The sequence below is a fragment of the Oryx dammah genome, unplaced genomic scaffold (assembly GCF_014754425.2).
Source record: "Oryx dammah isolate SB20612 unplaced genomic scaffold, SCBI_Odam_1.1 HiC_scaffold_2, whole genome shotgun sequence".
Lineage (NCBI taxonomy): Eukaryota > Metazoa > Chordata > Mammalia > Artiodactyla > Bovidae > Oryx > Oryx dammah.
Genome location: NW_024070186.1, coordinates 109,569,602 through 109,590,875, shown reverse-complemented (window position 1 = coordinate 109,590,875; position 21,274 = coordinate 109,569,602). Strand labels below are relative to the sequence as shown.

Genomic DNA, 21,274 nt, shown 5'->3' with positions numbered 1-21,274 from the left:
TTTTAATTAGAGGTTAATTACTTTACAATATTGTATTGGTTTTGCCATACATCAACATGTATCCGCCACAGGTATACACATGTTCCCCATCCTGAACCCCCCTCCTCCTCCCTCCCCGTACCACCCCTCTGGGTCATCTCAGTGCACCAGCCGCAAGCATCCAGTATTATGCATCGAATCTGGACTGGCAACTCGTTTCATATATGATATTATACATGTTTCAATGCTATTCTCCCAAATCATCCCACCCTCTCCCTCTCCCATAGAGTCCAAAAGACTGTTCTATGCATCTGTGTCTTTTTTTGCTGTCTTGCATACAGGGTCATTGTTACCATCTTTCTAAATTCCATATATATGCGTTAGTATACTGTATTGGTGTTTTTCCTTCTGGCTAACAAAGCAAGGGTGTATACTTGGGACCCAGGTTGAGTCAACTCCGGCACATGTGCATGGTGAAATAGTATACAACTGTGAGAAAAGATGAAGGAGGCTCTCTATTGATACAGAGAGAGCGCTAAGGTACATTGTTAAACTTTCAAAAGGCAAGATACAAAACAATATAGAGTTTGCTATGATTTGTTTAAGAAGAGGGGAACATTGAGAATATGGCTTCTGTTTCTATTTGCATATGTCCTGTGAGGCTGCAGTAACATGTGAGATCACCTCAGGCAGGTTTGTGTGTAGGCGTGGAAGGGCATGGACAAGGGCAAAGATAGATGTTTTACTTTGGATATTTTATGCTGTTTGGATTTTTCAACCTATAAGAGTATGATTCCTCTAAAATTTGGCAGAAATATTATAATCGTAAACTGATTTGTTTAAATTTTATGATCTATGTCACTCCTACATATCTGTTGAGTTAGCTTATTTTCCTATTACAAATCTGTAACATGGCATAATTTTGTTGGCTCTTAATGTAATGGGCACGGGGAAAACCCTCTTAATATTGCAGAAATTAATGTACAAGTCATGGTGGGTTGGTACTTTCCAGTATTAATTGTTTTCACTTTCTCTAACATGCAGCTGTGACAAAGATCCTCAAACTACCGTCATCGAAAACGGCAGAAGCCAGCGGGGCCGCTTTTCTTTTGAAGTGTTCCGATTTGTGAAACACAAGAATCAGAAAATGTCTACTGTCTTCCTGCACTGCGTTACCAAGCTCTGCAGAGCTGATGACTGCCCCTTCCTCATGCCAGTAGGTTTTTGATAACTTTATTCTGAACTGTTGTGTTAATCTAAGCTGAAGGTTATCAAGTGTTAGGAACTTATTTCTACATAGAAAGTGAATATGCATCAGGTCAGATAGTTTGAAGTACAATTTTTTCATTCATCCAGTAAAGATGTATTGAATACCTACTTTGTGCCAAGCATTATACTGGGAATACAGAGATGTGTGCATGAATTCTGAATTTAATTAGCTTATCTGTTAGAAGCATGAGATAGTCAAGGAATAAAATATGACAAAATGTTATGATTCAAAGGCAGACATATATATGCGTTGTAGCAAAAGGCACTATTTATCATTGTGAGAGAGATGAAATAGAAGAAGATAAGAGACTTGATCGAAGAGATGTGATTTTGAAGACAGACACTCTACACCAAAGGATAGTCAAAGCACAGACACAAGAAACAGAGTAACCTGCGAACTTCCAGTCTCAGGAGGGCTACGGAGCAGATCAGAGGATGATGGGCAAACCTGTGGTGGGGGCAGCACTGGCACTAGAAAGGCTGAATGACCAGATGGCCAGGGAACCCTTGGTATTAAGAGTTAAAAACTATAAAAGATGTAGATCTGTACTACATGTGTGTCAGTCACTCAGTCATGTTCGACTCTGCAATCCCATGGGCTGTAGCCCAGTAGACTCCTCTGTCCATAGAGTTCTCCACGCAAAATTACTGGAGTGAGTAGCCATTTCCTTTTTCAAGGGATCTTCCCTATCTAAGGATTGAAATCTGGGTCTCCAGCATTGCAGGCAGGTTCTTTACTGTCTGAGCCACCAGGGAAGCTCATATAGCTGCCACTAAATTATACACCCATTTACTAGTGAAGAAATAAAATTCTATTTCTGACAGGCCCCCTAGGGTCATACCAATATTAACATGGATTAAGTAATGGCAAGCCACTCTGGTATTCTTGCCAGGAAAATTCTCTGGGCAGAGGAGCCTGGTGGGTTGGAGAGTTGGACATGACTAAGTGACTGAGAATACACACACAAATGCAATATTAACCTGAGAAAAATGCAATCATTTTTTTGATTTAAAATAGCTTTAATGTCTGTATAGTCAAAGCTATGTTTTTTTCAGTAGTCATGTATGAATGTGAGAGTTGAGTGCTGAAGAGTTGATGCTTTTGAACTGTGGTGTTGGAGAAGACTCTTGAGAGTCCCTTGGATTTCAAGGAGATCAAACCAGTCCATCCTAAAGGAAATCAATCCTGGCTATTCATTGGAGGGATTGATCCTGAGGCTGAAGCTCCAATAATTTGGCCAACTGATCCAAAGAGCTGACTCACTGGAAAAGACTCCGATGCTGGGAAAGATTGAAGGTAGGAGAAGGGGACAACAGAGGATGAGATGTTTGGATGGCATCACTAACTCAATGGACATGAGTTTGAGCAAGCTCTGTGAGATGGTGAAGGACAAGGGAAGCCTTGTGGGCTGCAGTCCATGGGGTCACAAAGAGTTAGACAGGACTGAGTGACTGAAAAACAACAAGCTTTAATGTGTTTATATGTGTGCTCAAATTCATGTATTTCCTTACAATCATTCATTATATTCATTCTGTATCAGTTCAGTTCAGTCGCTTAGTCATGTCCGACTCTTTGCAACCCTATGAATCGCAGCACGCCACGCCTCCCTGTCCATCACCATCTCCCGGAGTTCACTCAGACTCACGTCCATCGAGTCCGTGATGCCATCCAGCCATCTCATCCTCTGTCGTCCTCTTCTCCTCCTGCCCTTACTGCCTCCCAGCTTCAGAGTCTTTTCCAGTGAGTCAACTCTTTGCATGAGGTGGCCAAAGTACCGGAGTTTCAGCTTTAGCATCATTCCTTCCAAAGAAATCCCAGGGCTGATCTCTTCAGAATGGATTGGTTGGATCTCCTTGCAGTCCAAGGGACTCTCAAGAGTCTTCTCCAACACCACAGTTCAAAAGCATCAATTCTTTGGCTCTCAGCCTTCTTCACAGTCCAACTCTCACATCCATACATGACCACAAGAAAAACCATAGCCTTGACTAGATGGACCTTAGTTGGCAAAGTAATGTCTCTGATTTTCAATATGCTATCTAGGAGTCTGCATTTCCTTGGCTCTGTACTGTCTAATTTTTCAGGGAAAAATTTATTAAAGGCTTGAGAGAAATAAAAGTAGAAAAGTTTGATAAACACATCTCTTTTTCAGGAGAGCTGTTGATCTATGTAAATTAATGAGGCAATGTACAATTACATCAGAAGGAAATAAGAAATGTGGCCCAAGCCAAGATAAGAAACACTATAGCAGTTATATGCAAAGTAATTAAATGCACAGAAGTAAATGAATAAAATTAAACATGTGGTATTTCTTCTAAAAGAATCTGCTTTCCAAATGGCCATAAAGAAACAATTTTGTGCTGGTGTGGAATTTCACTTCTTTTCATTAACTCCTTAGGTTTGTGGCCACAGAGAAAGGCGAGATGTGGGGAGGAGGACCAGTCTGAGTCCCCAGAGTACTTCTGGAAATGCCGTACTCTCTGCGGGCCCCATCATTACTCGTAGTGGTAAGAGTGCCCCTCCTTCTGTGTGTAGTAATAGATAGTTCCAAAATGGCTTGTTCTTTGGCTTATAAGCATAACTCAAAATAGTTGCTAAAGAGCATTAATTAACTGTGAGACAAGATAAATTGCTAGACAACTTTAATTTCATGGTAGTTTCTTCTTTGTTCAACTGACTCACAAAGGGCAATATTGTCTTTACCACATTTCCCTTCATACATACACACACTCACACATACACAAACACACACACAAATATGCTTCTGGACATGTTTCATTTGCCCATCCAGATCTACTCTGCCCTTCCCAGCCCCTCTCTGACCTAAAACACTTATCTCTGTGAACTGCATCCATCCACTGGATGGATGCCTTGCCAGGTTTAGTTTCTGGTTGGACTAGATCAATAGGTGGCGCTGTCAGAGGATGGATGTGTGGTTCACATGGCTCCCACCAGACAATAGTCTCCATTCAACTACTCTCTCAGAGTTCTGGAATCTCTCCCTTTAACCCATAGTCCTGGTAACTTGACTTTCTCTTGTGAATTCCCTCCATCTTTATAAAGTGAGTGAAGTGAAAATTGCTCAGTCATGTCCTACTCTTTGTGACTCCAAGGACTGTCCATGGAATTTTCCAGGTCAGAATACTGGAGTGGGTAGCCTTTCCCTTCTCCAGGGGATCTTCCCGACCCAGGAATCAAATCAGGGTCTCCCACATTGCAGGCGGATTCTTTGCCAACTGAGCTAACAAGGAAGCCCCCATCTTTAAAAACCGTCCTATTCAGTTCAGTTCAGTCACTCAGTTGTGTCTGACACATGACCCCATGAGTTGCAGCACACCTGGCCTCCCTGTCCATTACCAACTCCTGGAGTTCACCCAAACTCATGTTCATTGAGTCCGTGATGCCATCCAACCATCTCATCCTCGGTCGTCCCCTTCTCCTCCTGCCCCCAATCCCTCCCAGCATCAGAGTCTTTTCCAATGAGTCAGTTCTTCACATGAGGTGGCCAAAGTATTGGGGTTTCAGCTTCAGCATCAGTCCTTCCAAAGAACACCCAGGACTGATCTCCTTTAGAATAGACTGGTTGGATCTCCTTGCAGTCCAAGGGACTCTCAAGAGTCTTCTCCAACACCACAGTTCAAAAGCATCAATTCTTAGGTGCTCAGCTTTCTTCACAGTCCAACTTTCACATCCATAGATGACCACAGGAAAAACCACAGCCTTGACTAGACAGACCGTCGTATTAAATCTCCTTAAATTACCAGTTTGAATACCAATTGCTTCCTTCCAGGATCCTGAATAGTGCTAAGTCATTTCAGTCATGTCCGACTCTGTGCAACCCCATAGATGGCAACCCACCAGGCTCCCCTGTCCCTGGGATTCTCCAGGCAAGAACACTGGAGTGGGTTGCCATTTCCTTCTCCAATGCATGAAAGTGAAAAGTGAAAAGTGAAAAGTGAAAGTGAAGTTGCTCAGTAGTGGCTGACTCCTAGTGACCCCATGGACTGCAGCCTACCAGGCTCCTCTGTCCATGGGGTTTGCCAGGCAGGAGTATTGGAGTGGGTTGCCATCGCCTTCTCCAATCCTGAATAGTAATAGTATGTAAATACCCCTACCAGTACACACATTTGTGCTCTTGAATCTAATGGCCACAGTTGTTTATACCATACATTCTCATATATACAATTATCTGTGCATGTGTGTCCATACACATACAGATAAACACTTACAAACACTCTCCAAAGGGATACCGCTTTTATGAGTGTGAACCCAAAGACATCCAGAATTACTTGGATCAGGAGTCCCCTGCCTCTGCGATCTAATGCCTAATGTAGATCTGAGGTAAAGGTGATATAATAATAATAAAAATAAAGTACACAATAAATGTATTTCTCTTGACTTAATCAGAAATCATGCTCCTACCCCAACCATGGTCCATGGAAAAATTGTCTTTGATGAAACTGGTCCCTGGTCCCAAAAGTTTGGGGACTGCTGAGTTGGGTAAAAGAGACATGCATTATAGACAACACACACTGAAGTCTGAAAACCTGGTTCTAGTTCAGCTTATGTCCTAATAAGATGTAGGACTTGGGATATTACTTCACTTCTCTAGGCAAATGTTTCTTTACTTCTTTACTTTTAAAATAAAAGGTTTGAAAAAGTAGACTTCCAGAGTCTATCTAACTCTATTGTTCTAAATTTGTCTAAAAAGAAAAGTGGAGCTCTGATTTGGATTATATGGTAATCATTTTTCTCTGTTTTATATTAGGCATAAGCTATTATTATGTTTTAATTAGATTATCTTTACCTTTTCTCCCATACCTCCTATCCCACAATGAAAAGAAAGTTTCATCTGAAAGAGATAATTAGGCAAGAAGTCATTTGGTTCTGAAAAATCCAGATAATTGCTTTAATTGTTTACTTCTTTGTGTTTGTGTAGACATATTAGTAATTAAAAAACAAACAAACTAATAGGCCATTTAAAAAATGCATGAATTTATTAAATATAAAATTTCAAACTTAGTTCATCCTCCTTGATAATTTGGAACATTATGAATGGTTTGAAAATGACTGGTTTGTGGTTTGTCAGAGGCCCAATTCTTATCTCTAGCTGTCAGAAATAGCTCATAGAATTTTGCTGCATGGAAACTCAGTTCTTATTGCCAATAATTATGAATGCTTTTGAGTAGGCACAAAGAAAAATATTCTTATTTCTATAGAGCATTTCAGTTTGTTGTAAGAAAAGAACCTTGAAAGTCACACCTCTCTGTGCATGTTGAGATGTAGGAAAGTGGATGACTTTCCTCTTTATTAACCTCCTTGCTTCTTTCTTACATGGATCAAATCAAACTAATGATAACAAATTTTAAATAATTTGCAATTATAATATAGGGCTTCTCTAGTGGCTCAGTGGTAAAAAATCCTCCTGCAATGCAGGAGACCCAGTTTCAATCCCTGGGTTGAAAAGATTCCCTGGAGGAGGAAATGACAATCCATTTCAGTATTCTTGCCTGGAAAATCCCATGGACAGAGAAGCCTGGCAGAGTCCATAGGGTCTCAAGAGTTGGACATGACTGAGTGACTAACACTTTCACTTTCAGTATAATATAATTTAAAAAACAGATCAAAATTATTAAGATATCCAAATCCCAGTAGCAGTTTCTATTCCTACTGTAGCTAACTAGCTATCCAGGTTTATAAGTTTCATCCATATTACATCTAGTCATCCAAAATATCTGTGTTAAAACCTCAAAGAACTAATGCTTTTGATAACAGTACATCTGATGCCATGCCTGAATTTCTTCCTTTCCAACTGAGACTTGTTTCCACCTCAAAGATGACATTTATTTCCCAAAGCACTAAGATTATCTCTTAATCACCTTGGTCTCTCCACTGGTACAGCCCCACAGGGTCATGGTTAAACTTCATTTCTCTCTCACTCTCTGTGGATTTATTTATCATGATTTTGATAAATAACAGTAGGATAGTCTTTATTTGGATATCACGGTGGCCTCATTACCTAGAGGGCCATGTACAATAATGTTTTTGCTATAATACTATAATACCCTTACAACTGAACTGAACCCTTACAATTAAAAAAAAAAATTAATTCCATGTAAACACAACTCTGGAGAAGGAAATGGCAACCTACTCTAGTATTCTTGCCTGAGAAATCCTATGGATAGAGGAGCCTGGTGGGCTACAGCACATGGGGTTGCAAAAGAGTCAGACATGACTTAGCAACTAAACAACAAATGCAACTCAGAAATAAAGCCATATCCATTCACAGGCAAATTCTATATAAATTAAATGTCTAGCTTAATGACCAGGGATACCTTATTCCCTCAGTTTCACTTTATTTTTACCTTAGTTCAGCTAGAATTTCTCTCTGTAGAAATCTGTGACTTTCAAAAGCAAGTCTAATTTCAGGCGTGATTTCCTTTCTTCAAAGTTCTCTGATACTTGGAATTTTTGCTCTGTTTACTCATTGAACCACTCCTTCCCACTCCTGGCTTGGGTCAAGTTTAAAAAGTTGTTAAACCTCAGAACTTCCGTCTTGTTTTTATTTGAATGAAATCAAATCCATTCTGATTATTTTTTACCCAACATTGTTTATCTTTTGTTAGCTGATTTAGAAAATTATATACATCCTCAGAATTCAAAATCCTCAAAGTTCATGAAATGTTCTTATTTTAGGCTCTGAAAGACTATAATTATTTAGTAGGGAAATGCTTATCATGGGGTACAATTCTGGAAATTTAAAGGTACAATCACTGAAAAACAATAGTACCTAATTTTTTTTTTTAATATAAATTCCTGTGGAGAAGTCCAAGCCAAACTCTTGTTAAACTAATGTCATTGAGTTTCATGGATAGGGAATAATTCACTCTAGCCTACTTATTTGGTCCCTCCGTGGACAGCAACTCTTCTAGGAACTGGAAATAAAGCAGAGAAGAGGCCACAGTCTTTGCCCTCGGGGATCTTAGAATTCAAAGGCAGAGATGAAATGGCTACTCCATGACACAGTGGAGAGTAAAAACTTCCAAGGTTCTCAACTTGAAATATGTGGTTCCTTTTAAAACATAGGTAATTGAAGACTTAAAAAAAAATAGTTTGCTTGTGCTAAGAAAGGAGAATATTCATTCTGTATATGTCTTTGAACAGATGTTTATGTTTTCCATCTATTTCAGCTACTTATCTGAGAGAAAAGCAGAGAATGACAATTTATCTGCAACTTCTGGCTTTTAAACAGCTGTGGTATTGCTGCTATCACTTTCCTGCTATGAGTCCTCAGCTAGCTATGTGTTTTTTGAAGATCTCACCAGGTTTAGATTTCAATCTGGTTAAATTCCATAAGATGACTTTTAGTGTAGATGTGTGTAAGACCAAGTTGATGTGAGAAAAATACCTGAAGTGTGTGGTGATAGAAAGTTCCTGGAAAATCACTACCACCTCTTTCTAGACAGAGCTTTGATTTTCCTTTTAATTGCAATGATCCTAACATTGCAGGATGCCAGGAAACAGCCGATAACAGATAACCGTATTCTCTTTAACTTTATTTAGTATCAAATATAATTGCAAACAATATTCAAGTAATATACATTCTGATTTCAGCCGTCTGCCAAAGGTAGGGTGCTTTCAGTTTTTCAGAGTCCTGGAACCTGCAGCTGATGTAGCTCGTTTGGCGCTTTTGTCCCCACTTGGAGATTTTGTCCACATCCAAGTCCTTGTGGGTGACAGCTGGGATGTTATTCTTACAAAAGTGCTGGTAGTAACATAAAAGAGGAGGGGATATTCTGATTTCTTCTGTTAATCTGAAAGTGCAGAAAAGAGGTCATTACAGTCATGGAACTTTTGCTTAATTTGAGATATATACCAGGAAACTTTTTGTTCTTTAATAGAAACCTTTTTAAAAATAGCAAATAAATGTAATTCCTAAACAAAGAATAACTTTTAGAAAGGAATTTTAGAGCATTAGATATTCTCTTCCATATCCTAGTGAGGCATCTCATTTTGGGAAAGGGGCACACAGATCTTTTGGATCAATTAAACACAGTAGGCACATCCTATCTGTTTCCATGAGGAGCAGTTGTCCTTGTAGGATAGTGTTAGTTGGAGGTTAGGATTTTCCTAAACATGTCTTATAGTGAAAACTGATATTTTTTTCTTTTTGTCCTATAGCAATACACTACACCATTTTAAAGAATACTGTGAATGAGTGCTCTATTTATTTTGGAAATTGTACTTCAGGATCAAACAGCAGAACCATCATTTCTGCCAACACTCATATGTTTGAAAAGAAATGCCATCAGCTGTTTTATAAACATCTCAGAAGCTTCTCCCATCAATTGTTTCAAATATTAATCCTGGAGTTTGGTCGCTTGAGATATTTATCTTTTTACTAAAAACATTTTTCACACTTGCTAGTTTATATTATTTTAGGAAAAGAACTCTGAAACTGAGCTTTTATTTAAGCATATGTTTACTTTATTATAAAGGATGTGACAGATGGAAGTTTCTTCATCTGTAAAATGGGAGTAGCAATAATATTTAAACCATATGGCAATTATGAAAATAAATGTGTAACATACGAGATAGCACTTTGTATACTGTGTGGCATTACACACATATTAATCGTAATAATATTTATATTCCAGAAGCAATAGCCAACTGCACACATTTTGTAGTTCAAATAATACAGGCACACATATACACCCACATGTTTAAACACAAATATACAATCCACTTGTATAAGTTCAAGGGTTAATTGCTGTATGATTAAAAAATGGGTAACAAAAACTGGGAAAGTAAGTGAATGTGTTCACTGCATCTGTTGTGTTTGTCAGGGAAAAGTGAAGAACCAACAGCTTCAGTCTCTTACTTAACAAATGCAAATGATTAAAACTCAAGCCCAAGACTCGCGTTTTCCTTTCATTTAGTTATTAAGTATGAATTTATCTTCTGGGAACTTGATGTGTTTTGCAGAATATGATGGAAAAATTAGCATCACTTAAAATAGAGTGGCACTAAATAATGAATATTTCTCTATAAAAAATAATAAATAGCAGGTTATATGGCTCTAAAAAATGTATTAATAGTAGATATTAACAATTACTGCCCCCACTAACCTGACTAGAGATATAATGATAAAGTGAAATCAGCAGAAAAGAATTTAGTGTAGTATGTTTTATGATTTTATTTATACACCCAGAGCGGTGTCAGAGTGTAGATATGGAGGAATGAATGGATGAAGAAATCTTGGACATGTGGAATAGGAAATGAGAAAGCAGAGAATCTAGCAGACTTTCATTATTGCCTTTCCCAAGGAGCTTGTGGATGAAGGTGAAGGGACGTATAGGTAAAAAGCAATTATAGAATTAGACATTGGTAAATATTTGGAGACACAATATTACTTTTGTTTCTCTTTTCTTCCCCTCAGATGAGACACCAACCAACAATTCACAGCTCGGTAAGATAATTAACATATATTGAGGGTGAAAGTATAATTTTTAAAAATGTTAAGTAATTTTTGGTAATTAGTTGCAAAACTGTCATCAACTAAATATAATGAGCTCTGATTTTACAAGTTTATTGCATTTTAAATAACAGTTCACTGAGAATTTCTGAACTCATATGCAATCTGTTGGTCAATTTTTATAGCATATTATAAATGAAATTTTTGGCTACTCAGGGGATACCAGGCCTCTAAATTGTACAGTCCTTTGGGCTTCCCTGGTAGCTCAGATTGTAAAGAATCTGCGTGCAATGCAGGAGACCAGGTTCAATCCCTAGGTCAGGAAGATTCCCTGGAGAAGGGAATGGACACCCAATCCATTATTCTTACCAGGAGAATTCCATGGACAGAGGAGCCTGGCTGGCCTACAGGCCATGGAGTCACAAAGAGCTGGACATGACTGAATGACTAACACTTTTGGATAATGAATTGAAATCAAATAAATTGTAGCATAATCTGATGCTATTATTGGAGCATAGTCTGATGCTATTATTCTATAAGATACTGCTGACAGAGGCTTTGCAGTCAAAAATTGGGATAAGTTAAGATAAATCTGATATTGGATCTTCCTATTGAGTGTGTTTATTACTTGCAGGTTCTCCGAATGAACCTCCTTTTCAGCTGAACGCTGTCACCAGTGCCCTGATTTCAGGAATGGTCATTCTGGGAGTCATGAGCTTTTCCCTTCTTCTGTGCTCACTGGCCCTGTTACATAGGAAGGCACCCACCAGTTTGGTGTTGAATGGTGTACACAACCCAGTCTTTGACTGACTGTCACAGGCCCTTGCTCTCGAGAAAGGGCTTCACTGATGCTATAGTGTGTGACTGCAGGTGAATGCCAGCCAGCATTTGATATTTGCAGGCTGGATACAGTGTAGCTTGTTAGCATAACAATAGTGAGAGAATTTTGATATTACTTTTGTCACTTATGTTTGTGGTCAACCCTATTTGTTTGGCACCTCTGGGTATACTGACGATAAGCAAACAATATTCAGGACTTAGCTCTTACAAGATCTGTCATTATTTCATTTCAATTTTCTTTTGATTAATGGTTTTGGAGAGAAAAGGCCATAGAAAAAAAATTGTTGCATTTTATCCCCGAATTATAAAAAATCATTGTGATGGCACTTAGATTTGCATATATAGTCCTGAAATGAAAGTTGTTTTTTGTTTTATTCAGATAACTGCAGCTTGGGGATAGGTTTTAATTGGATTAGCCAATTTGGACACCTGAGATTTCATTTCTCATTCTATGACCTCCTACGTTTTTGGGTGATTTCCATGTCTGAAAACATACATTAAAAAAACAAAAATAAAAACTCGGGTAATCTATCTAACCTGGAGGGAGCATCCATTTGTGCAGCAAACAGTAAAAGTAGTTGTTAGCCTCTAAAGGATACTAAGTGACACTTGATCATTATTCGTCTGGTGGAAGAAGCTGTGATCAGTTTTCTCCTGGTTCAAGCGAGAACATGAGCACGTGTTCACTCTGCTGCCAGGTAAACCCCTCAGCTGCTTCTGCAGTTGTTGCACAACTGCAGATTATTCTTAATTCAGGAACCATCATGTGGGAAAACAAACAGTAATTGTGGAAGAGGACATTATCCCTACACACAAGCATAGTGTTCTTATGCGGGTTTTTAACAACCTAGGTTCCTTTGTTTCCCTAGGACAAAGAGGAAACAGGTTAAATGTGTTTTGCAGAACTTTGTTGGGGTCTCCATGGGGGAAAAATGTTTCTTTTCTTATAAATTTCTCATGTAGAGAAAACATATAATCTGGAGGAGGCCTACTTTTTCAGAAATAGTATTTTCCTCTAATAGTAGCCTACAAGAAGCATTTTTTTTTTTATCAGTTTTGGAAAAAGTTTTAAAAAGCCGAATTTTAAACCTATATTCTTACAGAAAAAAAATCAACCTTTCCTTTGTCTAATTTATTCATACAGTAGAGCAAATAAAACAACTCAGTGAGAAACACCAAAACCTACCATGTGCAGCTACTGAAAGTGCTGTTTTTAACTGTAAAAACTGCTGTAGAGACTAGTTACTATTTAATATTTGTGACCCATTATTCAGGACTCAATTTTACCAAGCAAGTTTGTGATGCAAAGCACTATGCAAGTTTAGATTTGTTTCAAATGAAGTGCCTATGTGCTGAAGTTAATAATTAAATCAGTTATCAAATCAAAAAACACCTTTTCTCCAATTTTCCTGAACAGTTCAGAAAAACGTATTTGTATTACACTAATTAGCTGTAGAATAATAACTGCCTCAACTTTCTCTTTCAAGAAAAAGACACAATCAGAGGAGAGTGGGATCTATAAAGTCTCTGGATAATTTCTTCCATATAACAAAGTCTAAGACTTAAAAAGCCAATCTCCTCTTCCTCATGTTACTTCAAACTAACTTCAAAATGATTGAAGTAACCATTCTGAACTTTGTCTGTATTAGCAATTTATTTACTAATATAAAGGGAAAAATCTTACAAAAAAGCAGGAACCATGCTATTTATATAACCTTCTATGTACATGGATAGCATTGGAATATTCTGGTAAATCTGTTTCAGATACTGCAAATGACTTGCCATTGATCTAAGTATTAAATCCCGTGAATAGGACGTTATATCATTGAAACTGGTTTGTCAGTTTGGATTTTGTGCTTTGGAGATCACTACCAATTCAGCTGTTAACCTTTTAAATTCTAGACATTGTTCTCTAAAACAGAATAATGGGCATATCAATTTGCAAGCAACTTAAATTACATATTATTTTTGCCACCTTTAATGTCACGAATGTGAGGTCCAGAGCTATAATGAGACAAACCAGTTCGCTTTAAATAACTTTATTCTTATAAACCTGCAGTTATATGTAGCATTTAGTTATACTGAATATTCCAGTTATTATAGTGTGAAAACCTTACAAAATATGTGCAAATATACCTTCAGTTTTAATACCTCAAACTGTTTTTTGCACTTCAGGGGTAAGGTGTGATGACATGTAAAAGATGATTGTTTAATAAAATAATTGTAAATGAATATCTTTTTAAAAGTGACTTTTTTGTTGGGCGTTTTTTTTTTAAAGATATATTTCTTATGTTGTTTTTAAGTTATAATGGAAATATATTGTGTCCTACTCTCAACATTCTATTCCTACCTTTACAAACTTTAAGAAAGATTAAACTTGAAATAAGCTGCCTAATGCAACAGGGAAGGGCAGTAGCTCTGGGCGAGATGAAGCCTGACCTCTCCACCCTGAGCTTCAGCAGCCCTGTGATGGGAGCATACTCATGAGATCAGCCGAGGGTAAAGAAGTACCTTACCTTGAGTTTGGGCTCTGATTAAAACTGAGCCTATGATTTTTTTTGAAATTCTGAGGGGAAAGTAAAAACTGGAAAGACAGGAACTCAGCTTCAGCCCAAAGTTGCATAGTCTCTCATGACAGTTCCGTCAGGGTCTGGCTGTCATTCCTTGTTTTGGAATATGACATAAAGCTGAGGAGAAATCCTTTTCCTCACTTAGGGAGAAACCAATCTTACAGAAGTGAGTACTTCTCTGGGTCCTCAACTATTGGCAATTAGCTTTGGGAGCAGCACAGACAAGATGGTCCATGAAGGAGCATTATTCTTTCTGGAGAATGTAAGTTAGAGAAATTCTAGAAGTTAGAAAAGAGCAGGAGAGAAGTATCTGGGAGACATTTGTTTGCAAACACACATGAGGATTCTGAAGGATTCTCAGAGCACTTGGCAGGAGAGAGCTGTAACAGGATGGAGAGCCTTCTGTCAAGGCAATGGGGGCTATTAGGCTAGCACACATTTGCTTTCATTTTATATTTATAAGGGAAATAGCAAGCTGACCATAGATCAGTTGCTTTCAAAAATGAAGTTCCTCAATTATTTATGAGTGGGGAGACATTTAATATAAAACAATCCAAATCTGTAATTTAAAAAATATATATGCTTGGGTAGTAAACAAAACAAATACCAGGATTAGCTAGTGTTTTAGGGTTCTCCAGAGGAAAAGAACTAATAGGATGTATGTATATAAAGAGATTTCTTTTAAGGAATTGGCTTTCTTTATTATGGAGGCTGACAAGTCCCAAGATTACAAAGGGAAAGATGGAGACCCAGGCGAGCTGATGATGTGTTTCTAGTCCGAAAGGCAGCAAGCTCAAGCCCCCAGAAGAGCTCTTGTTTCAGTTCTAAAGGAAGGACTAAACCACTGTCCCAGTTAGAAAGGCAATCAGGCCTTCCTGGACCTTTCAGGGAGGAATTTCTCCTAGTTATGGGAGAGAGAGACTTTCGTTCTATACTGATTTTCAACTGAATACATGCGGTCCAACTCATATTAGGGAGGGCAGTCTGCTTTACTTGTGTATTCAAATATTAGGTCTCATCCAGAAACATTCTACAGACACACCCAGGGTAATGTTTGACCAAAAGCCTGGGCAAGCAGTGGCCCAGTCAAATCGACACAAAATGAACCATCCCAGCTGGTAAAGTTGCAAACACAGCATCAATATGTGTCACACTATGAAAAGAGAACACGGCCTAATGTTCTCTTTTTAGGGAGAACTAAGGAAATGAATAAATACAAACATCCCACAATTTGATAATCTCCACTTGAAATTATTTTGAAATATTTAATGTCTTGAGGTGGGGGCTTGTGAGCAGGGGGTCCTCTTTCACCTTAGCTAAAAATACGGATCAAATAGAGAAAAAACAAGGCCATGAGCTGGTGGGCAGTAATGTGCTTGAAAATTATGCTGGATTATCTCCCTCCTCTGATCAGGAGAAATAGAGCAGAAGACCTGGCATCAAAGTACTGATTGGATCTACATCCTGCAGGCTTGGTATTGAGGGTGCTGGTAGCCAAGGAGTGGACTGAGGGAAGTCATCGGCAGTGACAATAGGCCAGAAGCACTAAGCAACATACAGCAGCAAAGCAGAGATAACAGAGCAACAAGGAAACTGCTGAAATCCAGGAAGAGAGGCAGCTTCTCAGAGGGTATGAGTTCACTAGAAGTGAAAATGTTAGTTGCTCAGTCGTGTCCCATTTTTTGGGACCCATAAACTGTAGCCCACCAGGCTCTTCTGTCCATGGAATTCTCCAGGCAAGAATACTGGAGTAAGTAGCCATTCCTTTCTCCAGGGGATCTTCTTGACCCAGGGATTAAACCTGGATCTCCTGAATTGCAGGCAGTTTCTTTACCATCTGAGCCACTAGGGAAGCCCATGAGTTCACTGGTAGAAGACAAAAAACATATCTCCAGGAATTGTTACCCATCTTCCTCATAATAGTGACTTGTCTCCTCTAGAGGCTCAAAGGAAGTGGAAACTTGATAAACATAAATTACACTTTCATGTTTCTGAGAATACCTTGCCTGATAGCTTATAAAAAGCATTAGTCTCTACAAATTTGAATAACACAGGAGAACTAAGATAGCCTTGATTCATACCACTTTTTGCTTAGATAGAAAAGAGAGAATTCATTTCAGGTTCTAGATGTAATATTTGGAAATCTCTGTTCAATAAACTTCACTTAAAAAGTGCTTTCTATTCTTGGTGAAGTGAAATTGAGAACTCAGATTGTTTTCTGCACAGTTCAAACCTCCAGTTCCCTTTTGACCTGAGGATCTGGCTATTTTTTGTTTTACTTAAATTGCCAACATAATCACTTCAATTTTCTCTTCCATTTTCCATGCTGAAAAGAGAAGTGATGTCATTCTATGGAAGTTTAGTCAAAGGCAACTCGGCCCAGATGTTGAGGTTAGTTTTCATCAGGAGCTTAGCTGTTTTGGGCTTCCCTGATGGCTCAGATAGTAAAGAATCCACCTGCAGTGTAAGAGACCAGGTTTGGTCCCTGGGTTAGGAAGATCCCCTGGAGAAAAGAATGGCTAACCACTCCAGTATTCTTGCCTGGAGAATTCCATGGACAGAGGAGCTGGGCAGGCTACAGTCCATGGGGTCACAAAGAGTCAGACATGACTCAGTGACTGAACTGATAACTTTTTTAGCAATGCCCAAAGTGGAATCCATTACTAAATAATCCTGCTGGTTTGGCTAATCAATTAACACTGGAAGACTCTGGGAGAGTTTGGGTTTGACAATTTCATGAAACTCTTATAAAGGTCCTGAAGCTATTTTCCCCTTAATACTTAGTTTTCTAACTTTAGAAATTATTTATCACTTGGGGATTAGAACTGATTTTATTTTAAAAGCTATTGATTTGCTAATATATATTTTGTTGTTCATAAACTGAGATGGCAGAGAATAAGGCAGAGTGCCCACTGAGAGAGAACTGAACAAATCTTATCTCAAATTCTCTAAAGGTAAGTCACAATTTTGTTTATGCATCGCTCTCACTCTCAAAATGCAATATGGAACAAAGGTTATTCACTATCTCTCATTAAAAGATTTTTCAATATTTTAGTTTTGATACTGCCTTTTTTCCAGTTTGTCAACAGATCCATAATGAGAATTTCTCTTATTTCACACTCCTTAATCCCTGGTCTGTAACCCTTGTCCTATGGTACAAAATGGAAAAATTTCCAAAAATAGAGATAAAAGGCATACACACACCATTACTACTTTAAGGAAATTTCATGAAAGCTACCACAGGACAATTTCATTATTTCACTGATGGGAACTTAGTCACATGGTCACACTGCCAACACGGGTGTCCAGGAAATGTGCTGTGGGTGCTCATGCGCCCAGCTGTCAACAGAGGACCTGACTTAAACCTATGTTACTAAAATAGTGTCATTATTTACACACAGCTTTAAAACATTAAATATATTGATGTATGCACAAAGACTTTTATCACCATTATTTTTAATAAAAATATTAGATGCCACAAACATTTCTAAATACAGAATTCTTAGGTGTATTATGGTACTTTGCTCTGATTTAATGATATGTAAGCACTAAAATCAGTTATAAAATTCCCTATGTGTTCAGTCACTCACTTGTGTCTGACTTTTTGTAACCCCATGGACTGTGCAGCCCACTAGGCTGCACAGTCCATGGGATTTTCCAGGGAAAAATACTGGAGTGGGTTGCCATTTCCTTCTCCAGGAAAAAAATCTTTGCCCAAATAGAAAATGCATATATGATAGAACATGAAAAGTAGCAGAATAGAGTAGAAGGGGAAGAAGTGGAAGAAGTGACAGACTTTATTTTCTCGGGCTCCAAAATCACTGCTGATGGTGACTGCAGCCTTGAAATTAAAAGATGCTTGCTCTTTAGAAGGAAAGCTATGACAAACCTAGACAGTGTATTAAAAAGCAGAGACATTACTTTGCCAAAAAGGCCTGTATAGTCAAAGTTCTAGTTTTTATAGTAGTCATGTATGGATGTGAGAGTTGGACCATAAAGAAGGCTGAGCACCAAAGAATTGATGCTTTTAAATTGTGGTGCTGGAGAAGACTCTTGAGAGTCCTATGGACAACAGGGAGATCAAACCAGTCAGTCTTAAAGGAAATCAACCCTGAATATTCACTGGAAGGATTGATGCTGAAGCTGGAGCTCCAATACTTCGGCTACCTGATGCAAAGAGCTGACTGATTGGAAAAGACTCTGATGCTGGGAAAGACTGAAGGCAAAAGGAGAAGAGGGCAGCAGAGGATGAGATGGTAAGAAAACATTTCCAACTCAATGGACATGAATCTGAGCAAACTCTGGGAGATAGTGAAAGACAGGGAAGCCTTATGTGCTGTAGTCATGGGGACACAACTTAGTGACTAAACAATAGCAACATATATAATATGAGCTCACACAGAAAAAAGATAGGAAGGAAATTGATGGGTTAACTATGGTCAGTTTGGGAAAGTAATTGGTTTTGTTATTAGCCTTCCTATACTACTACTCCCTAACATGTTATCTTTTTTCTCTGTTTTTTTTTTTTTTTTTTTTTTTGAGAAAGTATCCAGATAATTTAAACTACCAGAAGGTAGTTTCAGTGGTCTGGAAATTTGGAAGCTGAAGAAAGTGTTTTGTCTATATTATTGAGATAATTGTATCAATTCTTGGCTTTATTTCATCTGCTGAAAAAAATTCTTTGTATGTAATCTAATGAACATATAGGAAGAAAACAAAAATCCAAACCTTTCTGAGAGACAATAGAAATGCAACTACTCTATTTATTCTAAAACAATTCTAACATTTTATTCAACATGCAAATGGTCTGAAAAGTACTTAAGATTATACAGCAGAAGACACTAAGCAAATTTGGGGAACTCAGGATTCTATTGATAACAATAAATGAGCTGCCTGACTTGTTTTTCATTTGTGCATTTGTTTTTCCCATATCACTAGTATTCATTATGGTCACACAGCCAGGCTCACAATGAAACAGAGTTTGTGCTCTAGGAAATGCTGTAAAGCACCATCTTCATTATGTCAACAATGAAAATTATGTTTGTTCATGTTCTCTGGAGCTGGTGGCTGAAATGTCTGAAAACAACATCCAGGCATTTTCCCTCTCACTCTGGGGGAAGAATATACCTACCAACATTATTATTATTATTACTAATAATCTGTTTCCCCTTTGCCCTTTAGGACTGAGGAAAAACTGCATGTAATGAATGCTATTTGTACATAAAGGCAATTTCCAGAATAAGTATAATGCCACAGCCTGTCAATTCTTGAAAGAAATGGCTTATGAAACATCCCCTTTAGCTGAACACTACTCGCATTTTGTAATGAACAAACAAGCATTTTCTGCGCATTTTTGCCTTACCCTGTCACCTCATCAGAACCCTGAAAATTGCTTCTTTGTTTTTGTTCACTCACCAAGTCGTGGGCCACTCTTTGGGACCTCCTGAACTGCAGCATGCTAGGCTTCTCTGTCCTTCACTATCTCTCAGAGTTTGCTCAAGCTCATGTCCGTTGAGTCAGTGATACTATCCAACCATCTTATCCTCTGTCTCCATCTTCTCCTTTTGAGTTCAGTCTTTTCCAATGAGTCAGCTCTTCCCATCAAGTAGCCAAAGCACTGGAACTTCAGCTTCAGCATCAATCTTTCCAGTGAATATTCAGGGTTGATTTCCTTTAAGATTGACTGGTTTGATCTCCCTGCTGTCCATAGGACTCTCAAGAGTCTTCTCCAGCACCACAATTTGAAAGCATCAGTTCTTTGGTGCTCAGCCTTCTTTATGGTCCAACTCTCACATCCATACATGACTACTGGAAATACCAGAACTTTGACTATACAGGCACTTGTTGGCAAAGTAATGTCTCTGCTTTTTAATACACTGTCTAGGTTTGTCATAGCTTTTCTTCCAAGGAGCAAACATCTTTTAATTTTGTGGCTGCAGTCACCATCCACAGTGATTTTGGAGCTCAAGAAAATAAAATCTGTCACTGTTTCCACTTTTTCCCCATCATTGACATAAAATGATGGGACTGGATGCCATGACCTTAGTTTTTTGAAAGTTGAATTTTAAGCCGGATTTTTCACTCTCCTCTCTCACCCTCATCAAGATGCCCTTTGGTTCCTCTTCACTTTTTGAGAGGAGAGTGGTATCATCAGCATATCTGCAGTTGTGGATGTTTCTCCTGGCACTCTTGATTCCAGCTTGAGCTTCATCTAGCCAGCATTTAACATGCTGTACTCTACACAAATAAGCAGGGTGATAATATACAGCCTTGATGTACTCCTTTTCCAATTTTGAATCAGTCCATTGTTCCATGTCTGAGTCTAACTGTTGCCTCTTGACCTGCATACAGATTTCGCAGGAGACAGGTAAGGTGATCTGGTATCCTCATCTCTTGAAGAATTTTCCAGTTTGTTTTGACCCACGCAGTCAAAGGCTTTCGCGTAGTCAATGAAGTAGTAGTTTTGTAGAAGTAGTAGAAGTAGAAGAAGTTTTTTTTTTTTTTTTTTTTTTTTAAAAATTCCCTTGCCTTTTCTATGTATGATCCAAGGGATGTTGGCAATTTGATCTCTGGTTCCTCTGCCTTTTCTATATCTAGCTGGCACATCTGGAATTTCTTGGTTCATAGACTGCTGCAGCCTAGCTTGAAGGATTTTGAGCATTACCTTGCTAGCATGTGAAGTGCAATTGTACAGTAGTTTGAAGATTCTTTGGTGTTGCCTTTCTTTGAGATTTGAATGAAAACTGACATTTTCCAGTCCTGTGGACACTGCTGATTTTCCAAATTTGCTGGCATAATTGATGTAGCACTTTAACAGCATCATCTTTTAGGTTAGAAATAGCTCTGCTGGAATTTCTTCACCTTTTAGTAGCTTTGTTGCTAGTAATGCTTCCCAGCCGCTCACTTGACTTCAAACTACAGGATGTCTGGCTCTAGGGGAGTGATTACACCATCCTGGTTATCCAGGTTATTAAGTTCTTTTTTGCATAGTTGCTCTGTGTATTCTTGCCACCTCTTCTTAATCTCTTCTTCTTCTGTTAGGTCCTTCTGTTAGTTACCCTTTCTGTCTTATATTGTGTGCATCTTTGTTTATATTCCCTCCATGCCCTACTCAATGTCCTTTGGATAGGGTGGCCAGGACTC

The 21,274-nt window shown here is 38.4% G+C and overlaps 1 protein-coding gene across 1 annotated transcript in view; it reads left to right on the top strand.

The window, feature by feature from the left end:
* ZPLD1 (zona pellucida like domain containing 1) overlaps positions 1-11,531 on the top strand; it is a 49,580-nt gene extending 38,049 nt beyond the window's left edge. The window contains exons 7-10 of the mRNA XM_040225506.1: positions 1,024-1,195; positions 3,645-3,753; positions 10,686-10,715; positions 11,356-11,531. Coding sequence (XP_040081440.1) covers positions 1,024-1,195; positions 3,645-3,753; positions 10,686-10,715; positions 11,356-11,531 — 487 coding nt within the window. The remainder of the gene's footprint in view (positions 1-1,023; positions 1,196-3,644; positions 3,754-10,685; positions 10,716-11,355) is intronic.
* The last annotated feature ends 9,743 nt before the right edge of the window (positions 11,532-21,274 follow it).